We start from the raw sequence: 18,234 nt of genomic DNA, 5'->3' as shown, positions 1-18,234 counted from the left end.
CGTTGGTGCTCCACCTCCTCTTCGAGATGTTTTAAGCGATCTTGAAGTGCCTCCATGGCTCCCGTATTTGGTGAATTCTTGTCGTTGTTAGGTTGAGGAGTATCTTTTGGTGTGGTGTCTGCACTCTTGTGCGGCGTCCTATCTTCTAGATCAGAGTCGTGATCGTTGTCAAGGTTGTCCGCCATGATGAGGGGATGACTTCCAGGTTCTCCGGCAACGGCGCCAATGTTTCGAGGGTTACCTGAAACTGTAGGTCGATCTCGGACGAGATCTTCTGTACTAGTCGGCGATGACGTGTCCGGCTGGTGGGTGGTGGCCGGAGCTGTCGTGTCCGACTTGTTGGCCTGGCTATGCTGCTGATCCTTTGTCACCGGAGGGTGGGGGTACCTGCAAGGGACTCCGATTCTTAAGTTAGCAAGGGTATTAAGCAGGTTTTTTAGTTGAATCAGAGTATGAGTTATACTTGGGTGCTCCAGTATATTTATAATGATGAGGAGTGACCTTTCTAGAGATAAGATAGTTATCTTATCTTATCTTATCTTTGGGTGAGGTCATATTATCTTCAAGGGAACTGCCCTTATCTCTGTAGGCTTGGGCTGCCTTTGGATTTGGGTCGTGTTCCTCTATTCGGGCCCTTATTGGGCTTTTCTGGTGATTTGGCCGAACTCTTTGAGAAGAGATCGGATAGTCTGACCTGAAGAGGTCGGTCGTCTTGTCGCTAAACATCCCGGGTCAGACAGCTCGACCCAAGGTATGAACAGGCCCGATCCAACCCGTTAGCGTTTTTGGCCCGTTTGGTCCAATTTTGAGCCAAACTTAGTGCCCGATTTTCAATTCTAAATGTTTTCCTAAGATTTTCTACTGTTTTTATTTTTCTCACACAGCATCTGATAGACTTAAGCCGGTACTACCGGTTAATTTACTGGTACGCATTTTTACGCAATTTTTCGAAGAAAATTACATTTTCCAGCTCAGAAAAATCTGCTGAGTCCAAATATAATATTTATATTTCCTAATTAATATTTTAAAATTTTGGACCTATTCCGGAAAATTAAATTATTATTATTTTACGTTAATTAATCGGTTAATTTAATTTGCGGCTCTTACACTCTACATCCGCGTATCCGGTCCACGGATCCGCAGATCCGCACAATAATAAATAATATATATATATATATATATATATATATATATATATATATGTTTGGTATTATATTTACTTGTTTGTATGTTTTAGTTAGTAATTATTATTCATATATTGTATTATTTTATTTTTGTTATTTAGAAAAAGTTTGATTAAAAGTATTTTAGGAATAAAGAAGTTTAAAATTGTGAAAGAAATATTTTTATTGAATATTTTACATAGAAATATGATTAAAAAGAGAAGATTCAATTATGCGGATATATCCGATATCCGATCCGTGATATATCCGATCCGATCCGATGAGAATTGTGCGGATCGGATCAAATTTTCAGCCATATCCGATCCGCATACACCCCTACTCTTGAAAGCATTGTCGGCAAAGGTAGATATTGATGCACATTCTATATGAAATTTCCAAAGGCCTTTGCTTCTAATATAGCCACTTAATATGTCTGTTTTCAAACTGAAGCTCAAGTTTTAAGAAACTCATCCCCAAGAGTGACCAATGAAGCTGTTCAGAAGGCTGTAAGTGTTTGTCTTTTTATTGATTATAAAGATCATCTAATATTCTGGTTGTTAATTAAAGTTAGCTGCTAGCTCTCACAGAATTTTTCCTAAAAAAGAACTACCTCATCAACCATTTAGACCCAAACTCATTTTCTGAAAGATAAGTAAACAATTAAATTAGGTAATTACTTAAAAGTACATTTTTGTTTCTCAACCATAATCTAATTTACATAATTCTCACCAATGCTTTAAAACACTTTTATAAACTAGTATGGTTTTCTACAATAATTACTCTTGTATCAATATCATTTGGTTTTAGTGCACGAAATAGTTTATGAATTCATTAGATAGATCAACATGCTATGAATTGTGTGACAAGTTCTGATTTATCATTATGCTTTTTCGTCATCATTTTATGCGATATTATGGAAACAGCTAATTTAGCTTCTTGATTGAATTGAGTTTTTTTGTGATTTAACGCACCCTTATACGACCATGTTGCACATAATTAAAAATAGCATCTCTTAGATATATGTAAGCATAAAAATAAGGCAGCATTGCTTCACCATTTATAATCACCAAGCTAATGAGGGTAAGTAACAAATATAAATAAAAAATACAAATGTTCACCAATACAGTCAAAATATTATTTATTTAAGACAATGCTACAGTAGTACAATCAATGCAATATTGATGAAACTAAACAAAAAATGTCACCATTTAAAGAATGCTTTCCAGTCCTTAGAGAGACTATCTATTTTTAGAAATCGAAGCAACAATGATGTAAATATAGAGTGAAACATAATATTTTCAACTATTGTTAATGATATAGTCATCTGCTGCCCAAGTTTTTTCAACTGTTGTAATATAAATACTAACTATGCTTGATTAACATGCAACCATCCTGGCGGTAGTTAGCGAGTCCTGCATGAAAAGAGCTACGAATAAAAGGGTAAAGAGGCTTGATGTGGAACTCATCACAGTTGTGCTCATAATACAAATAGCATACCAAATTAGTAATCACATAAGTGAAACAGTGTGCTCAATAATTCAAGTACAAAAGATTTAAAAGAAACCTTGCTAGTTGTTACCTCTGATGCAAACTATGTTGTTGTTAGGTATAAGTTACATTTAACAATTTGTCACAAACTAGGTTCATCAATTTGTGTTACTAAATCAGGTTCATGAAATGTATCTTTTTCTCTTGCACTTAGTTTTTCGATGTAAGTAATGAAAGGAATTCCAAGATCGGATTCAAGCCCTTGGTAAGTCTCATTAAATCCAAGAGTCAAACTAATCTCAGAAGAAGAAGCATTGGATGAAGTGAACTCTTTGTAAAAGCTTTTATATGATTTTTTCATACATATCCAACAAGTATGAAATTGGGCCATTGAGGACAAGGACAATTTCAACTCCAAGCTAAACAAAAAAAAATAGATATTCAATTACAATGTTAATAATCTAATATGCATAAACACGTGAAAAGGCTAAGAATTGTGTTTTGAACATAATAATACACTAACGTGGTAGGACAATGTCAGATACAAGAATCAAGAATAGCACACTCCCAAGCCAAGTAATCGCTTGACAGTAATAAAATATTAAAATATAATACGAACATAATAGATTAAATTGACATGCAATAACTTCTAAGAATCTACTATAATATCTTCTGAACTTGAACCCTAGTCCATGCATAATAATGACATAGCAATGCTTCTCAACAACAAATGTAAACGGTTTTGCAAAATTTTTATCTTTTACTGACAAAACACATAACTAGTCAAAATTGCTAAAACTAACCAACGCTATCTGAAAAAAAGAAAAACATAACTTTCTGAAGTGCTTAAATTGCTAAAACTAATCAATGCTATAATTTCACAAATGCTAAAAAAAATATCAGCAGACTTTCTCATATTATTTCTATTTCTAAATTGGAATCGAAACTTTAAAAAGAAAGAAATTAAATTGAAAGATATATCTAAACTGAGTTACCGGACTAAAGCAGAGAGCTGGAGACAGCGAGTCCAAAAAGGAGAAGAAATGTTGCTTTGATTTCGAGCAGACACAGAAGAGAGACATGACGAGACCACCCATCAGCGACGGCGAGATACGGTGAGACACAGGGAGAAGCAAAATAGCAACGACGGTGCACGGTGAGGAGCAACAACCTCATGGCAAGGATCAGAGAACGAACGACCGCAGAAGGAGAGGAGCAGAGAACAAGCGACGGTGGTAGAAGGAGGCAAGAACTCTAGCAGAGACAAATGTTTCCTCTCTTGAAACTGTGATTAGAAAAGAAAAGGAGGAATGTGTAAAAAATATAAACAGAGAGGTAAATGTCTAATTATGAATTCTTCTAAAAATAAAAAAAACAAAGTTCTTTTTATAAATATTTTTAAAATGGTTAATGATAGTCCCACATAAAAATGGTAGTAAGGCATTCATAGCCATAAATAAGACGAAAATGTACCTTTAAAAAATATCATTTAACATATTTTAAGAGAGGAGAGTAGAATTTTTTCAAATAAAAATAATAGAATCAAACTATAAAAGAGTCACTTAGAAATGTTTGAAGACTAGTTTGGAGTTTTCGTCGATAAACAATATTGAAGCTGTGACCGTGTGCGAATATTTATGATTCCGTTTTCTTGTTTGGTTCCAAAGTTCGTTAATCATGGCTATAAAATGTGGAAAAATTGTATTAAGAAGCTTCTCAGAATGAAGTTCTGTAATAATTCTCTTAGAACATCATGATCTAAAGAAGTTGGTATACGATCAAAATTAAATAAATAAAGAAGCTGACTTTGACTTATGAATTTAACAGTCCGATAGTACATATTCATAGAAACCAATAAGATTCATGACCATGATGTTGACTCCACTACACGTTAAATCGTGATCACACACACAAATTTCCTATTGCTGTGAAAATGCTGAATAATTCCCAGGGGAATGGGGAGGAGTTGGTCAATGAAGTTGGTATAATTGGTAGAATCCCCCATGTCAATATTGTCCGGTTGATTGGTTTCTGTGCTGATGGGTTCAGAAGAGCTCTTGTCTATGAGTTCTTGCCAAATTCTTCACTCCAGAAGTTCATAAATTCGCCCGACAACAAGCAAAACTTTTTGGGCTGGAAGAAGTTGCAAGAGATTGCTCTAGATGTAGCTAAAGGAATTGAGTATCTTCACCAAGGTTGTGATCAACGCATTCTCCATTTTGATATCAAACCTCAAAATGTGTTGCTAGATCACAACTTTACTCCAAAAATTTGTGATTTCGGTCTAGCTAAATTATGTTCCAAGGATCAAAGTGTAATGTCAATGACAGCAGCTAGAGGAACTTTGGGGTACATTGCGCCCGAAGTTTTCTCAAGAAACTTTGGAAATGTATCTTACAAGTATGATGTTTACAGTTATGGAATGATGCTGCTAGAAACAATTGGAGGGAAGAAGATCACAGAGGATATAGAAGAAAACAGTAGCCATGTTTACTATCCAGAATGGATGCATAGTATTTTAGAAGAGACTGATGAAATCAGAATTCATATTGAAGATGAAGAAGATGCTAAAATTGCTAAGAAACTAGCAACAGTGGGACTTTGGTGCATCCAATGGCATGCAGTGGATCGACCATCAATGCAGACAGTGCTTCAAATGTTGGAGGGAGACCAAGACACATTAGCAATACCTCCTAATCCTTTTGCTTCCACAGGGCCTTCAAGAAAATATGCTAAAATTAGTGTGCCTGCAAGACAAATTACCCAAGATTTAGAAGTGATCCAAGAGTTAGATTAACTTTTAACTTGGAGTGGTATGAAAAGTTTGTATTTTCTTTAACTAGTCAAATAAAACTCACTTGATATCATCCAAATATATTTGGCTAATTGGCTTGTATTATAGTTAGCTACATGGAGTAAATTGTATGTACTGTTATGTTAGCCTAGTTTGGTAGTTTGCCCTCATATTTTCTAGCAGATGGTGAGGTCTTCTTTAGAACTCCTTCTCTTTCTCTTTTTGTTTTAAACTCTGTTCCAATAATTACTTTTCTGTTTTTGCAACAAGTATGGTGTTCTTACACTTTTATGCGAGTGTCAAATGTCTGTAATTCTGTATGTAACAGTAACAACTGTATATGAAGACTTTAGTTTGCTCATCGAATCACACATATATTTTTGCACTATATAAGTTATAGATTATTTTGGCTTTGAAAGGTTCACATTCACCAGTCACCGTACATATGAAACGTGACTCTTAATCTATTCACTTAATAAAGGAGTTGACTTGTGTTGTGCCTGACCGATAAAACAAAAATCAAAGACTTTGACAAGGTCGTGCTGCAACTTGCAATGTCAACTTCAAAGAGATAGATAAAGAGTGACAATGCCAACCAGGTTCCATGAAGAACAAGTGCTTTGCTTTCATGGGTAAAGTCTCCAGCCTAATTTATGGGTATTTCTTATACAATAATGTTCTTTGCACATTCTACGCGCTTAACCTATAATCTATAATAGTTTCATTAAATTGTGATGTTTACCTTTTTTCGGACAGGTTTTTATAGTTTTAGTTGTTTATTTTATTTTATATACTTTTGATGGATATCTCAACTAATTAAAGAGACACTAATTAAAATGTGAAGATAATAATGTAATCTAGAGGACATAAGAACGAATTTATTGTCATCATATACATCAGAAATACTAATATAGATGACATAGCCAAAGACACAAGCTAGTTAGATACAGAGCAAGCAACAATAGATCATTTCTATTCCTTTGAATCACTGACTGAAGAGATGTCATCAGAGGATAACTTTGAACTATTATGAGATGTAGTATGTTCAACATTCTCTTCTGTGGGTGCATCAAGTGGGTAGAAGTATGGTTTTGGAGGCATTTCTAAGTCATCGTCTTGTTCTAGCATCTCCACAACTCTCTTCATTGAAGGTCGATCATTAAGCCTTGTTTGTATACACCACAATGCCACAATCATCATTCTTTTTGCCAACTTCATCTCTTCATCTGAATCATTTTCTATTGTTATTTCCCTTCCATCCTGCAATTCATCATAAACCCAAAAGGGAAAATATATCTGGCTGGAATTTTCAGTCTGTGCATTCAAATTCTTCCTTCTACTAGCCATCTCCATTAACAACATCCCAAAGCTATAGACATCAGCTTTGTACGAGATTGCGCCTAACATTTCTGTAGAAGAGCTCAGGAGCCATGTATCCTATGGTTCCTCTTGCTGCAGTCATAGACACAATGCTTTTATCAGTGGGAGATAGCCTTGCAAGTCCAAAGTCAGAGACTTTTGGATTGAAGTTCTCATCCAAAAGAATGTTGTGAGGCTTGATGTCAAAGTGCAGAATTTTCATGTCACACCCATTATGCAAGTATTCAGTACCATGTGCTACTCCAAGGGAAATGGTGTGGAGCTCTTCACAACTTAAGGAAGCCTTGTCTTGAGGGGAAAATATGTATTTTTCTAGTGATCCATTTTCCATCAACTCGTATATGAGAGCACGCTTTGATCCCTCTACACAGAAACCAATGAGTTGCACCACATTAACATGGTGAATTCTTCCAATAGTAGCAACTTCATTGATGAATTCTTGGCCATTGGATTTGGCCTCATTCAATACCTTGACTGCTGCTAGACGACAGCTTCGAAGTTTTCCTTGGAAGACAGAGCCATAGCCTCCATTTCCTAGTTTAGTCTTGAACTTTCCAGTTATGTTCTTGATTTCTTTGTAGGAGTATCTAATTGGCATAATGTTATTGTCGCTTCGCAGAAAATCTTCGATACTGTCATATATGGATAAATGCCTTCGTCTCCATTTATATATGCAGAAGATAATGATGCATGGAGCTCCAAGTGAAAATTTGGCAGGAACAAATAAAACTGTAAAGAAGATGGGAAGAGTAGAGAAATCATAAAAGTCACTCAGTTTAGCACTTTTAAATTTGAATGGCAAAATTTTAAAACTTATTTATGCTATGTTTCTTTGTTGTTATTGTTTTCCTTTTTACTGCTAATTCTAATGGTGTTCCCTTATAAATTCCATGATGTCATCATCATAGACCTGTCCATAGATTTCAATCCGAAATAAAATAAGTACGTTGCGCAAAGGGAAAGACAAGGCTTACTCGTTCCAGCCCTTAGAACCACAACATACATTGAGAATAGGACTGCAAGAAATAAACAGGGAAAATGTTAAATTAGTATTATAGTAAGCTAATGAGACCTAAATTCTTAACTCTATAAATACGTCAACATTAAATTTAGTTTATATCAACACAGAGAAAAACATATATCTATATAACTATATCTATAATATGATAGAAAATAATATCTATATAATAAATCTAACATCAATTTTATAATTTTTCACATTAAATTTTTCAATGTTAATTTCTCATATTAAATTCTTCACTTATAGAGAAAGCTATATTATAGAAGATATTAGTTCATATCAAAGGTTGAGCAAACTTCATTTTATGAAAATTATACAAAAGATATCAAATTAGTGTTATACTGAATTAATGACAGCTAAGTTTTTAAATACATAAATACATAAAATTAATGACTTTGTTATGATGACTGAGCATAGCATCATACTTGCAATATACTTTCAACCAAGAAAGTTCAAACCTGTAGAGCAGCATATAAGACTCGGAGTTAATATAAGAATAAGTAAATATCTAGTTAAATTAGTAAGATACACACTTACAATTTTGAAGTGGGGAGCTTTGGTAATAATTGTTAAAACAAATGATGTTGTTATGATGATCAGCGAGCATGGCAAATAATGTCTCGTTATTGCAATATCCTTTCAACCAAGAAAGTTCAAACCCATAGAGCAGCATATGATGGATGTCTGAGTATGAAATATTGCTGTGTTTGATTTCAGTAGGCCATGAAGTCACATACATCCACTCTATATGACACGAGTCTCCGAATGCCAAATCCTGGAGACGCTTGTCAAGATCACTGACATAGAATGTACTCCCAAGCACATAGGATGATCCATTATTCATGCAAGTTTCAGCAGCAGCAGAAGATTCAACTCCATATGGTGGACACCTCACCAAATATAACATCTGCTTTGTCAATCTAATAACTTCAATAGAATGATGCTGTGTATAGAAGCGATCTTGATATAGTTCATCTTGGGCGCGGGTGAAGTTGTAGGAGGTTAAAGAACAAGGAAGGGGGTAAGAGTGATCATGACTATGCAGGGCAACATTGGAATCTACTAGTCGGATTGTGTAGTTGTTGTAGTTAATTGAGTGCACTTTGAGCTTGATTGATTTGAGATAGAGAAAGAGTTGGTTATCATTCTCGCAAGAGAGGGTGTACCTGAGGTCACCACAGGGGCTTGGAGTACTATTATTCAGCCTGAAAGGGTGCCTTATGTCATGCCTCCCACACCACCCAGATGAACACATTTTGTCTGCATCGGTTGCCACCTTGTTACTCCGCCGGATGTCATTATAAATATTCAAAATGTTTAAGAAGATCCCCAGAAGCAGTAGAAGGGGTATAAAAAATGAACAAAGGTTTAACATTTTCTTTAATTTGGTCTACGCATCAATAACAAGAGACTACAGATATAACAAGAATTCACTTGCTTCACAGGGCAGCAGCATCAATAATATTCCATAAGGAGGAGTTGACTATCACTATCACACAAGTCCAGTAGTGCACTCACTCGTAGTCACCAGCACTAATATGTGAAATCAAAGACAGAACACTAAAAGTGCAGAAAAATAGAGAGAGCAAAAGACAATGACCAATGAGTGAAAAGAAAGTTATATGCTTCTTGCATTGCAAATGAAAATGGTAGCTATATATATACAATAGGGCTGAAATTACAGCTCATTATTGAGTGGTGAAACTTGGGTAATTCTATGATTGGCAACATCTTTTACAGCAAGGCAAAAAAGATGTTTCTAGAATTATGGTGGTACAGTTTCTGATAAGGTTGGAATTGTGTTGCTGAGTTGTAGGTTGGTTTTGGGTGATTCTTTCTTTTTGTCTTGTACTGGCTTTGTGGTGTGGTTTGTTATGAAATGTTACTGATGAGAGTGAGACCTGCCAGCTGCAGAAATTTCCTACAAACTACTCTTAATTTGTTCACGCAACATTATCACTCTTCGATGAATCACATACACACAGATACACATCAAGATCGCCAAGTAATACTCACATTCATTTAGGTATGTCCCATTAAGCATTCTTTCCTTTGCATGATTATAATATGGAGGATAATCCCATAAAGATACGTAAAACGTATTATTACTTGACGTATTAATGAACTGGTTATTTTTTAATTTCTTAACAAATTAGAATAAAATCGATTTTTTTATAACAATAACAATAAATTTAATTGTTATCAGAAATTTATAAAATTCACTTGACCATGGTTTTTTTTAAACAAAAATCAGAGATATATTTGTCTTTTATCAAAAAAATTTAAACATGATTCGATTCAAATTGTGGAAATCGATTGGATCAAATGGGGTCTAATAATTATAATAATGCAGACAATTGAGCTTATTATTGTTGTTATAATAAACCGATTTTGTTTTGATTTATTAAAAAATAAATTATTAACCAATTTAATAAAGAAAAAATCTAGGGGACCAGCAGATTTTGTGGTTTTTAGCTATCAATTACCCATCAATGATGTTTTTAATAATGTGAGATTGCATCTAATGGTATAGAATCATTCAATTTCTTTTTGATAGTTAAGTGCTAGTCAGAATTTAACAAAAGTGCTGGTCCCTAACACTCCTCTTTAATAAAAATGTCCAATAATATCATGACATATGTAAACGTCTTTAAAAAAAATATTTTTCTTGTCTTTATCAAAGTGGTCTCTTTATAGGATATAATGTGAAATATAATGTGTACATTATTCTTTTCGGTAAATTGCTCCTTCTGGTAGCATAGAAGCAGATTAAAGAAATCCTAGGCCTAATATCATTGACCTTTTTATTATTTTATTTTTTGCAATGGTTTCAAGAAGGATTAGTTTCCAATGGTTTTCTATTATTTTAACGATTCATCACTACTATATGTTTTTTATCATATAGAAACATGAGTTTTTGTTGATACAGAATTCATTTTAAAATAACTATCCATTTTTTAAAAAATAATACATTAAAAATCAATGTATCTTGCTAATAGATTTTTTAGGCCCACTAAAATTTTCGTATTATGTTATCCCATTAACAATTATTTTTCAACAGAAAAATAATAACCAAAAGATATTTAGAATATCTTATTTACGAGGAATTATTTATTTCTAATGTTAATTATTCAGCATTTTTCAAAAATCATATTTGGGGTTTGATATGCGGATTTTTTATTTTAATATGGAAGAGAAAAGTGAGTTTTACGTTAATGTTACAAAAAATAGAGTTTTACAGTGTTATGGGGGCGCTGTTCTGGGCAAACACAATACGCAGAACACGTATTGTACTGACAATACGCAAACTGTGTATTTACAATACGCAGACTGCGTATTGTAATTTAATATTAAAATAATACAATACGCAGACTGTGTATTGTCTTTATAAATTAAAAATAAATTGATTTGGCAATTCGCACTCTGCGTATTTTATAGCTCCCAGAATTTTGTAAAACACCATAACTTCCAATATTAAAGAATTACACCAATTTTTATCCCATATCCAAAAAAAATAACCTTGATATGCAACTCAAATACTCTACAGTTATTATTTTTCCACAGATGCGCGTTAATAGGTCATATTTTTGTTTTCTTTTGTTTTTCTGCAAACCTTGTCACTCAGGTCGAGGTCAAGAATCTAAGAGTATCTTCAATGGTGAGTTTTTCTTTCATTTTTTTCTGACACATAAAAACTCTAACCATTAGAGAGGAGAAAGAATGAGTTTTCGCACGGGTCTCAAGATGAGAGAGTCCCTCTAAGCAGGGACTCAAATTAACCAATAATAATTTGCCATTTGGCAAGTTATTATAAAAAAAATAATAATATAAAATATAAAATAATTAAATAATTATATTAAATAATTATATTTTTATTTAATTAATAATTTATATTAATTATTTATATCATAATTAATATTGAATTTTATTTATATTATTATATTAAATTATAATTAATTAAATTTACTTACATTAAAAAATAAATTTAATTTTTATACCTTATAAAATAATTTTTAGTTGAGTTGGTTATTTTTATTTTTAAAATTTAAAATGCTAAAGATATTATTAAAATTAGCAGTTGTAAACACAACACTATAAATTAGTGTAATTCCGAATTATATATTGTGTATTATTATTATATATGAATTTATTTAATATTAATATCTTTTAATAGTGAATTATTTTTAAATTTATAAATTTAAATAATATTATTAAAAAAATTAATTACATTAATTTTAAGTATTTTAATTAATTAATTAAGTGGGACCACAATAGGGACTAAAGTTAGTTCCTCCTAATGGAAAAGAGAGAGATATTTTGAGTTCCTATTTATTATTTATGACGCAAAAGCTGATGTGAAATTACTTTTTATGACAGGTAGGCCATAAACAGAAATGGGAGATGGTCTAACAAGATGAAGACCATTTCTCACTCAGTCTTAGCACGGTAATAATTAATTTAGGATGGGGTTTTTTCAATTGTTTAAATAGTTTAATAATCAGGGTGCGAAAAAATAATATTGTAAAAATAATAGGTGTGACCGTGTGAGATTAATCAACAGAAGTTGACTTGCGTTGTGCCTGACCTATAAAACAAAAATCAAAGACTTTGACAAGGTCGTGCTGCAACTTGCAATGTCAACTTCAGAGAGATAGATAAAGAGTGACAATGCCAACCAGGTTCCATGAAGAACAAGTGCTTTGCTTTCATGGGTAAAGTCTCCAGCCTAATTTATGAGTCTTTCTTATACAATAATGTTCTTTGCACATTCTACGCGCTTAACCTATAAGCTATAATAGTTTCATTAAATTGTGATGTTTACCTTTTTTCGGACAGGTTTTTATAGTTTTAGTTGCGTATTTTATTTTATATACTTTTGATGGATATCTCAACTAATTAAAGAGACACTGATTAAAATGTGAAGATAATAATATAATCTAGAGGACATAGGACCGAATTTATTGTCATCATATACATCAGAGATACTTATATAGACAACATAGCCAAAGACACAAGCTAGTTAAATACAGAGCATGCAACATTATATCAAAGTAGAGTCCAAATAGATCATTTCTATTCCTTTGAATCACTGACTGAAGAGACGTCATCAGAGGATAATTTTGAACTGTTTTGAGTTGTATTATCTTCACCATTCTCTTCTGTGGGTGCATCAAGTGGGTAGAAGTATGGTTTTGGAGGCATTTCTAAGTCATCATCTTGTTCTAGCATCTCCACAACTCTCTTCATTGAAGGTCGATCATTAGGCTTTGTTTGTATACACCACAATGCCGCAATCATCATTCTTTTTGCCAACTTCATCTCTTCATCTGAATCATTTTCTATTGTTATTTCCCTTCCATCCTGCAATTCATCATAAACCCAAAAGGGAAAATATATTTGGCTCGAATTTTCAGTCTGTGTATTCAAATTCTTCCTTCTGCTAGCCATCTCCATTAACAACATCCCAAAGCTATAGACATCGGCTTTGTATGAGATTGCGCCAACATTTCTGTAGAAAAGCTCAGGAGCCATGTACCCTATGGTTCCTCTTGCCGCAGTCAGAGACACAATGCTTTTATCAGTGGGAGATAGCCTTGCAAGTCCAAAATCAGAGACTTTTGGATTAAAGTTCTCATCCAAAAGAATGTTGTGAGGTTTGATGTCAAAGTGCAGAATTTTCATGTCACAGCCATTATGCAAGTATTCAATACCACGTGCTACTCCAAGGGAAATGGAGTGGAGCTCTTTACAACTTAAGGAAGCCTTGTCTTGAGGGGAAAATATGTATTTTTCTAGTGATCCATTTTCCATCAACTCGTATATGAGAGCACGCTTTGATCCCTCCACACAGAAACCAATGAGTTGCACCACATTAACATGGTGAATTCTTCCAATAGTAGCAACTTCATTGATGAACTCCTGGCCATTGGATTCGGCCTTATTCAATACCTTAACAGCTACAAGACGACCGCTTCGAAGTTTTCCTTGGAAGACAGAGCCATAGCCTCCATTTCCTAGTTTAGTCTTGAACTTTCCAGTTATGTTCTTGATTTCTTTGTAGGAGTATCTAATTGGCATAATGTTATTGTCACTTCGCAGAAAATCTTCGATACTATCATATATGGATAAATGCCTCCGTCTCCATTTATATATGCAGAAGATAATGATGCTTGGAGCTCCAAGTGCAAATTTGGCAAGAGCAAATAAAACTGTAAAGGAGATGGAAAGAGTAGAGAAATCATAAAAGTCACTCAGTTTAGCATAGCACCTTTAGATTTGAATAACAAAATTTTAAAAATTATTTATGCTATTTTTTTTTGTTGTTGTTTCTTCTTTTTGCTGCTAAATTCTAATGGTGTTCCCTTATAAATTTCATGTTGTCATCATCATAGACCTATCCATAGATTTCAATCCGAAATAAAATAAGTACGTAGCGCAAAGGAAAAGACGAGGCTTACCCGTTCCAGCCATTAGAACCTCAACATACATTGAGTCTAGGACTGCAAAAAAGAAACAGGGAAAATATTAAATTAGTATTATAGTATGCTAATGAGACCTAAATTCTTAAGTTTTCTATAAATATGTCAATATTAAATTTAGCTTATATCAGCATAGAGGAAAACATCTATCTATATAACTATATTTATAATATTATATAAAATAATATCTATATAATAAATCTAGCATCAATTTTATAATTTTTCACATTAAATTCTTCAATGTTAATTTCTCATATTAAATTCTTCACTTATATAGAAAGCTATATTATAGAAGATATTAGTTCATATCAAAGGTTGAGCAAACTTCATTTTATGAGCCAATGAGTAATAGCTCAAATAGCATAGTCTTCTCATACTCAATTAAGAGGTTACGGGTTCGAGTCTCATATCTTTGATAAAAAAAAAAAAAAAGAAAACTTCATTTTATGAAAATCATATAAAAGATATCAAATTAGTGTTATAATGAATTAATGACAGCTAAGTTTTTAAATACATAAATATATATTATATCAATATTAAATTTATTTTATTATAATATAAAAAATGACATCTATCAATATAGTCACCTTTATAATATTATAGAAAATAACATACATAAACTTAACGGTCATAACGCCAATCTCATAAATTTTCACTTCTATAAAAGTCGTATATAATCATATCAAGAATGAATAATCTTTTTCTAATTTTAATAGATATAACGCTAATTCTAATTTGCAATATATGGCCATGTATACAAGAAAATAATAGTCATTACATAATTCAAATGAGGAAAATATTGTATTCATTTAAAAGATCTTAATAACAAGATGTTTCTTTTTTAGAAAAACATAACCACTTTTTTTTTTTAAATTTTACCAAACTAAGCATTAATTTAATTACGTTAAAAACACATATGTAATATGTTCTCACATGTTAGCTGTCAAAATTATCCAGCTAGGATTCAAAAGGAAAATTAAGTTTAAAAAGAACCCATTGCTCTCATATTTTTTAGTTATATTTTTCAATAACTAAACAATAAATACAAATACAAAGTTTCACTTTCTTTCATCATCACTATATCAACATAATTGTTAACAGTTTATTACATAAAGGAATAGTAAAATAGTTTTGTTTCTTAGAAATGTAGAAGAAAATTAAACAAGGAAATGTTGAACGACACAAAAAAGAAAACTTATACAAAAGGGGAATTTTTATGGTATGTACTTCATAAGATTATAGAATATCAATATAGTATCCACATAATGTGTTATTGAGAAATTGTATGTCTTATTAACTAAAAGTGAAAACACATATGTAGTTTATTTTATGTAAAATTAATAGACGAGAGTCTTTAAATAATTTAATAGGTTTGATTAAATTGATATTTAATGATTTTTAGCTATTAATTTCATATAAAGTTAACTGCATTCGAATTTTTACCTCCTTTCAAAATTAAAATAAAAATTGAAAATAAATCTTAAATAATAGTCATAAATTAAAGTACAGGTACCCTAAGAAGACACAGGGGTACGATATATGAATAGGTAGTTAAATTAGTAGATATACACTTACAACTTTTAGGTATAAGTGAAGGCTTATAACAAATGACTTTGTTATGATCAGTGAGCATGGCCTTAAACTTGCAATATACTTTCAACCAAGAAAGTTCAAACCCGTAGAGCAGCATATGATGGATGTCTGTGCATGAATTATTTCTGTGTTTGATTTCAGCAGGCCATGAAGTCAGATATATGCACTCTATATGACACGAGTCTCTGACCGCCAAATCCTGGAGAGTTTTATCAATATCACTTACATAGAATGTACTCCCAAGCGCATAGGATCCATTCATGCAAGTTGCAACAGCAGAAGAAGATTCTACTCCATATGGTGGGCACCTCATCAAATATACCATCTGCTTTGTCAATCTAATAACATCAACTAAATGATGCTGTTTATAGAACCAATCATCATATGGTTCATCTTGGGCACTGGTGAAGTTGGAGGAGGTTAAAGAATAAGGAAGGAGGTATGAGTGATCATGGCTATGCAGGGCAACATTGGCATCTACTAGTCGAATTGTGTAGTTGTTGTAGTTAATTGATTGCACTTGGAACTTGATTGATTTGAGATAGAGAAAGAGTTGGTTATCATTCTCGCAAGAGAGGGTGTACCTGTGGTCACCACAATAGCTTGGACTACTATTATTCAGCCTGAAAGGATGCCTTATGTCATGCCTCCCACACCATTCAGATGAACACATTGTTTTGTCTGAATCCTTTGCCACCTTGGTATTCCACCGGGTGGCATAAAAATCGAAAACTTGTAAGGAGATCCACAGCAGCGGTAGAAGGTGTATAAAAAATGTACAAAGGTTTAACATTGTCTTTGATTTGGTCTACACGTCAATAACAAGAGACTACAGATATAACAAGAATTTACTTGCTTCACAGGGCAGCAGCATCAATAATTTTCCATAAGGAGGAGTTAGACTATCACTATCACACAAGTCCAATAGTCAACTCACTAGTAGTCACCAGCATTAATATGTGAAATGTGACTGATGAGACCTGCCAGCTGCAGAAATTTCCTACAAACCACTCTTAATTAATTTGTTCCCGCAACATTATCACTCTTTTGTGATTCACATACACACATCAAGATCGCCAAGTAATACTGTACATTTATTATTTTTACACAGGCGCGTTGAAAGGTCATGTTTTTTGTTTTCTTATACTTTTTTTGTTGAAGTGATCTTTTGTTTTTCTGCAAACATTGTCAGTCAGGTGGAGGTTAAGAAATTAATAAGATGAAGACCATTTCTCACTCAGTCGTCATACCATGTTAATAATTAATTTAGAGGTGAATTCCAGGCTAATTTTTTTAATATGAAAAAAGATCGTGTGTAATTTATCATTATGGATAATTGGTATACTTTTTTTTATGGATTAATTTTTTTTTTAATTTTAAGTAACAAACGGGACCCTCAAATTTAAAGAAGTAGAAAAATTTGAGGGCCAAATTTTATAGTGTTACAAATTTGAGGGTCAAATTTGTATATTCAAAAAAATTTAAAACAAAAAAACTCAAATCTGATTTTCATATTTGCATTTAAAAAAATAAAAAATAAAAACCACAAATCTAACTTTTAGATTTGTGATATCAACAAAAAAAATTAAAACACCATAAATCTGACCATACAAATCAAACACACAAACTTTTCACCTAATTAAAAAACACCATTATCACCCCATATTAAAAATATAAAGCGTGAATTCTATGGTACCTATAGTATGGTGTGCCTAATTTATTTGTTATGGTAAATTTTGAATATTTAATAATTATTTATTTTTATGCTTTTAAAATTAAATATTAATTTTTAACCCTTTTAAGAAGTTAGACAAACATTTATAGGTACCATAGCAATCACCTTAATTTAGGATGGTGGTTTTTTCAATTGTTAAAATCTATGAAGCACACACTTTTTTTATTTGTCGTGTCACATGTTGGATATATTTTGGACACAACATTCATTGACACTCGTTAGATACGTGTGTTTTTTGTGTTCAACCGTGTCTTAATAAAAAATAAAAAGGAAAAAAAATTTTTTTCGGACACGTTTGGACACACCTAAATACAATCACGTGTTAGTGTGTCTAGTCTTATTCTAAATGTGTATTCTTAAAATGAGTTTAGTAATAATATATATTATTAATTATTAAAACAAAAAATATGAAAAATAATTAAAAATTAATTTATGTTTTAATATCAATAAAATACCAAAATATCATTACAATTTATTTAAAAAAATACGTTATATTTTTTATATATATCGTGTCTCTATGTCTTATAAGAATTTTAAATTCGCATGTATTCCGTTCTGTGTGAAACTGCCGAACTACAATG

The 18,234-nt window shown here is 32.3% G+C and overlaps 2 protein-coding genes and 1 pseudogene across 3 annotated transcripts; 1 reads left to right on the top strand and 2 right to left on the bottom strand.

The window, feature by feature from the left end:
* The first annotated feature begins 4,524 nt into the window (after positions 1–4,524).
* LOC107607707 (rust resistance kinase Lr10-like) lies at positions 4,525–5,622 on the top strand. The gene has a single exon (XM_021107935.2). It carries the CDS (start codon positions 4,585–4,587, stop codon positions 5,446–5,448), a length of 864 nt encoding a protein of 287 aa, XP_020963594.2. The 5' UTR covers positions 4,525–4,584; the 3' UTR covers positions 5,449–5,622.
* A 681-nt stretch (positions 5,623–6,303) lies between these two features.
* LOC148554154 (LEAF RUST 10 DISEASE-RESISTANCE LOCUS RECEPTOR-LIKE PROTEIN KINASE-like 2.5) lies at positions 6,304–9,462 on the bottom strand (annotated as a pseudogene). The gene is made up of 3 exons (XR_015892067.1): positions 8,384–9,462; positions 7,800–7,841; positions 6,304–7,554 (listed from the first exon to the last, which is right to left on the bottom strand). The product of XR_015892067.1 is annotated as an LEAF RUST 10 DISEASE-RESISTANCE LOCUS RECEPTOR-LIKE PROTEIN KINASE-like 2.5 (transcript).
* A 3,297-nt stretch (positions 9,463–12,759) lies between these two features.
* Positions 12,760–16,736, bottom strand: LOC107607706 (LEAF RUST 10 DISEASE-RESISTANCE LOCUS RECEPTOR-LIKE PROTEIN KINASE-like 2.5). Its single transcript, XM_016309628.3, has 3 exons — positions 15,901–16,736; positions 14,305–14,346; positions 12,760–14,055 (listed from the first exon to the last, which is right to left on the bottom strand). The coding sequence occupies exons 1-3, from the start codon at positions 16,709–16,711 to the stop codon at positions 12,920–12,922; spliced, it is 1,989 nt and encodes a 662-aa protein (XP_016165114.2). The 5' UTR covers positions 16,712–16,736; the 3' UTR covers positions 12,760–12,919.
* Positions 16,737–18,234: the final 1,498 nt, after the last annotated feature.

The sequence above is a fragment of the Arachis ipaensis genome, chromosome B7, assembly GCF_059453495.1.
Source record: "Arachis ipaensis isolate K30076 ecotype BB chromosome B7, ASM5945349v1, whole genome shotgun sequence".
Classification (NCBI taxonomy): domain Eukaryota; kingdom Viridiplantae; phylum Streptophyta; class Magnoliopsida; order Fabales; family Fabaceae; genus Arachis; species Arachis ipaensis.
The sequence above is the reverse complement of the archived record's forward strand: the minus strand, read 5'-3'. Positions and strand labels throughout refer to the sequence as shown.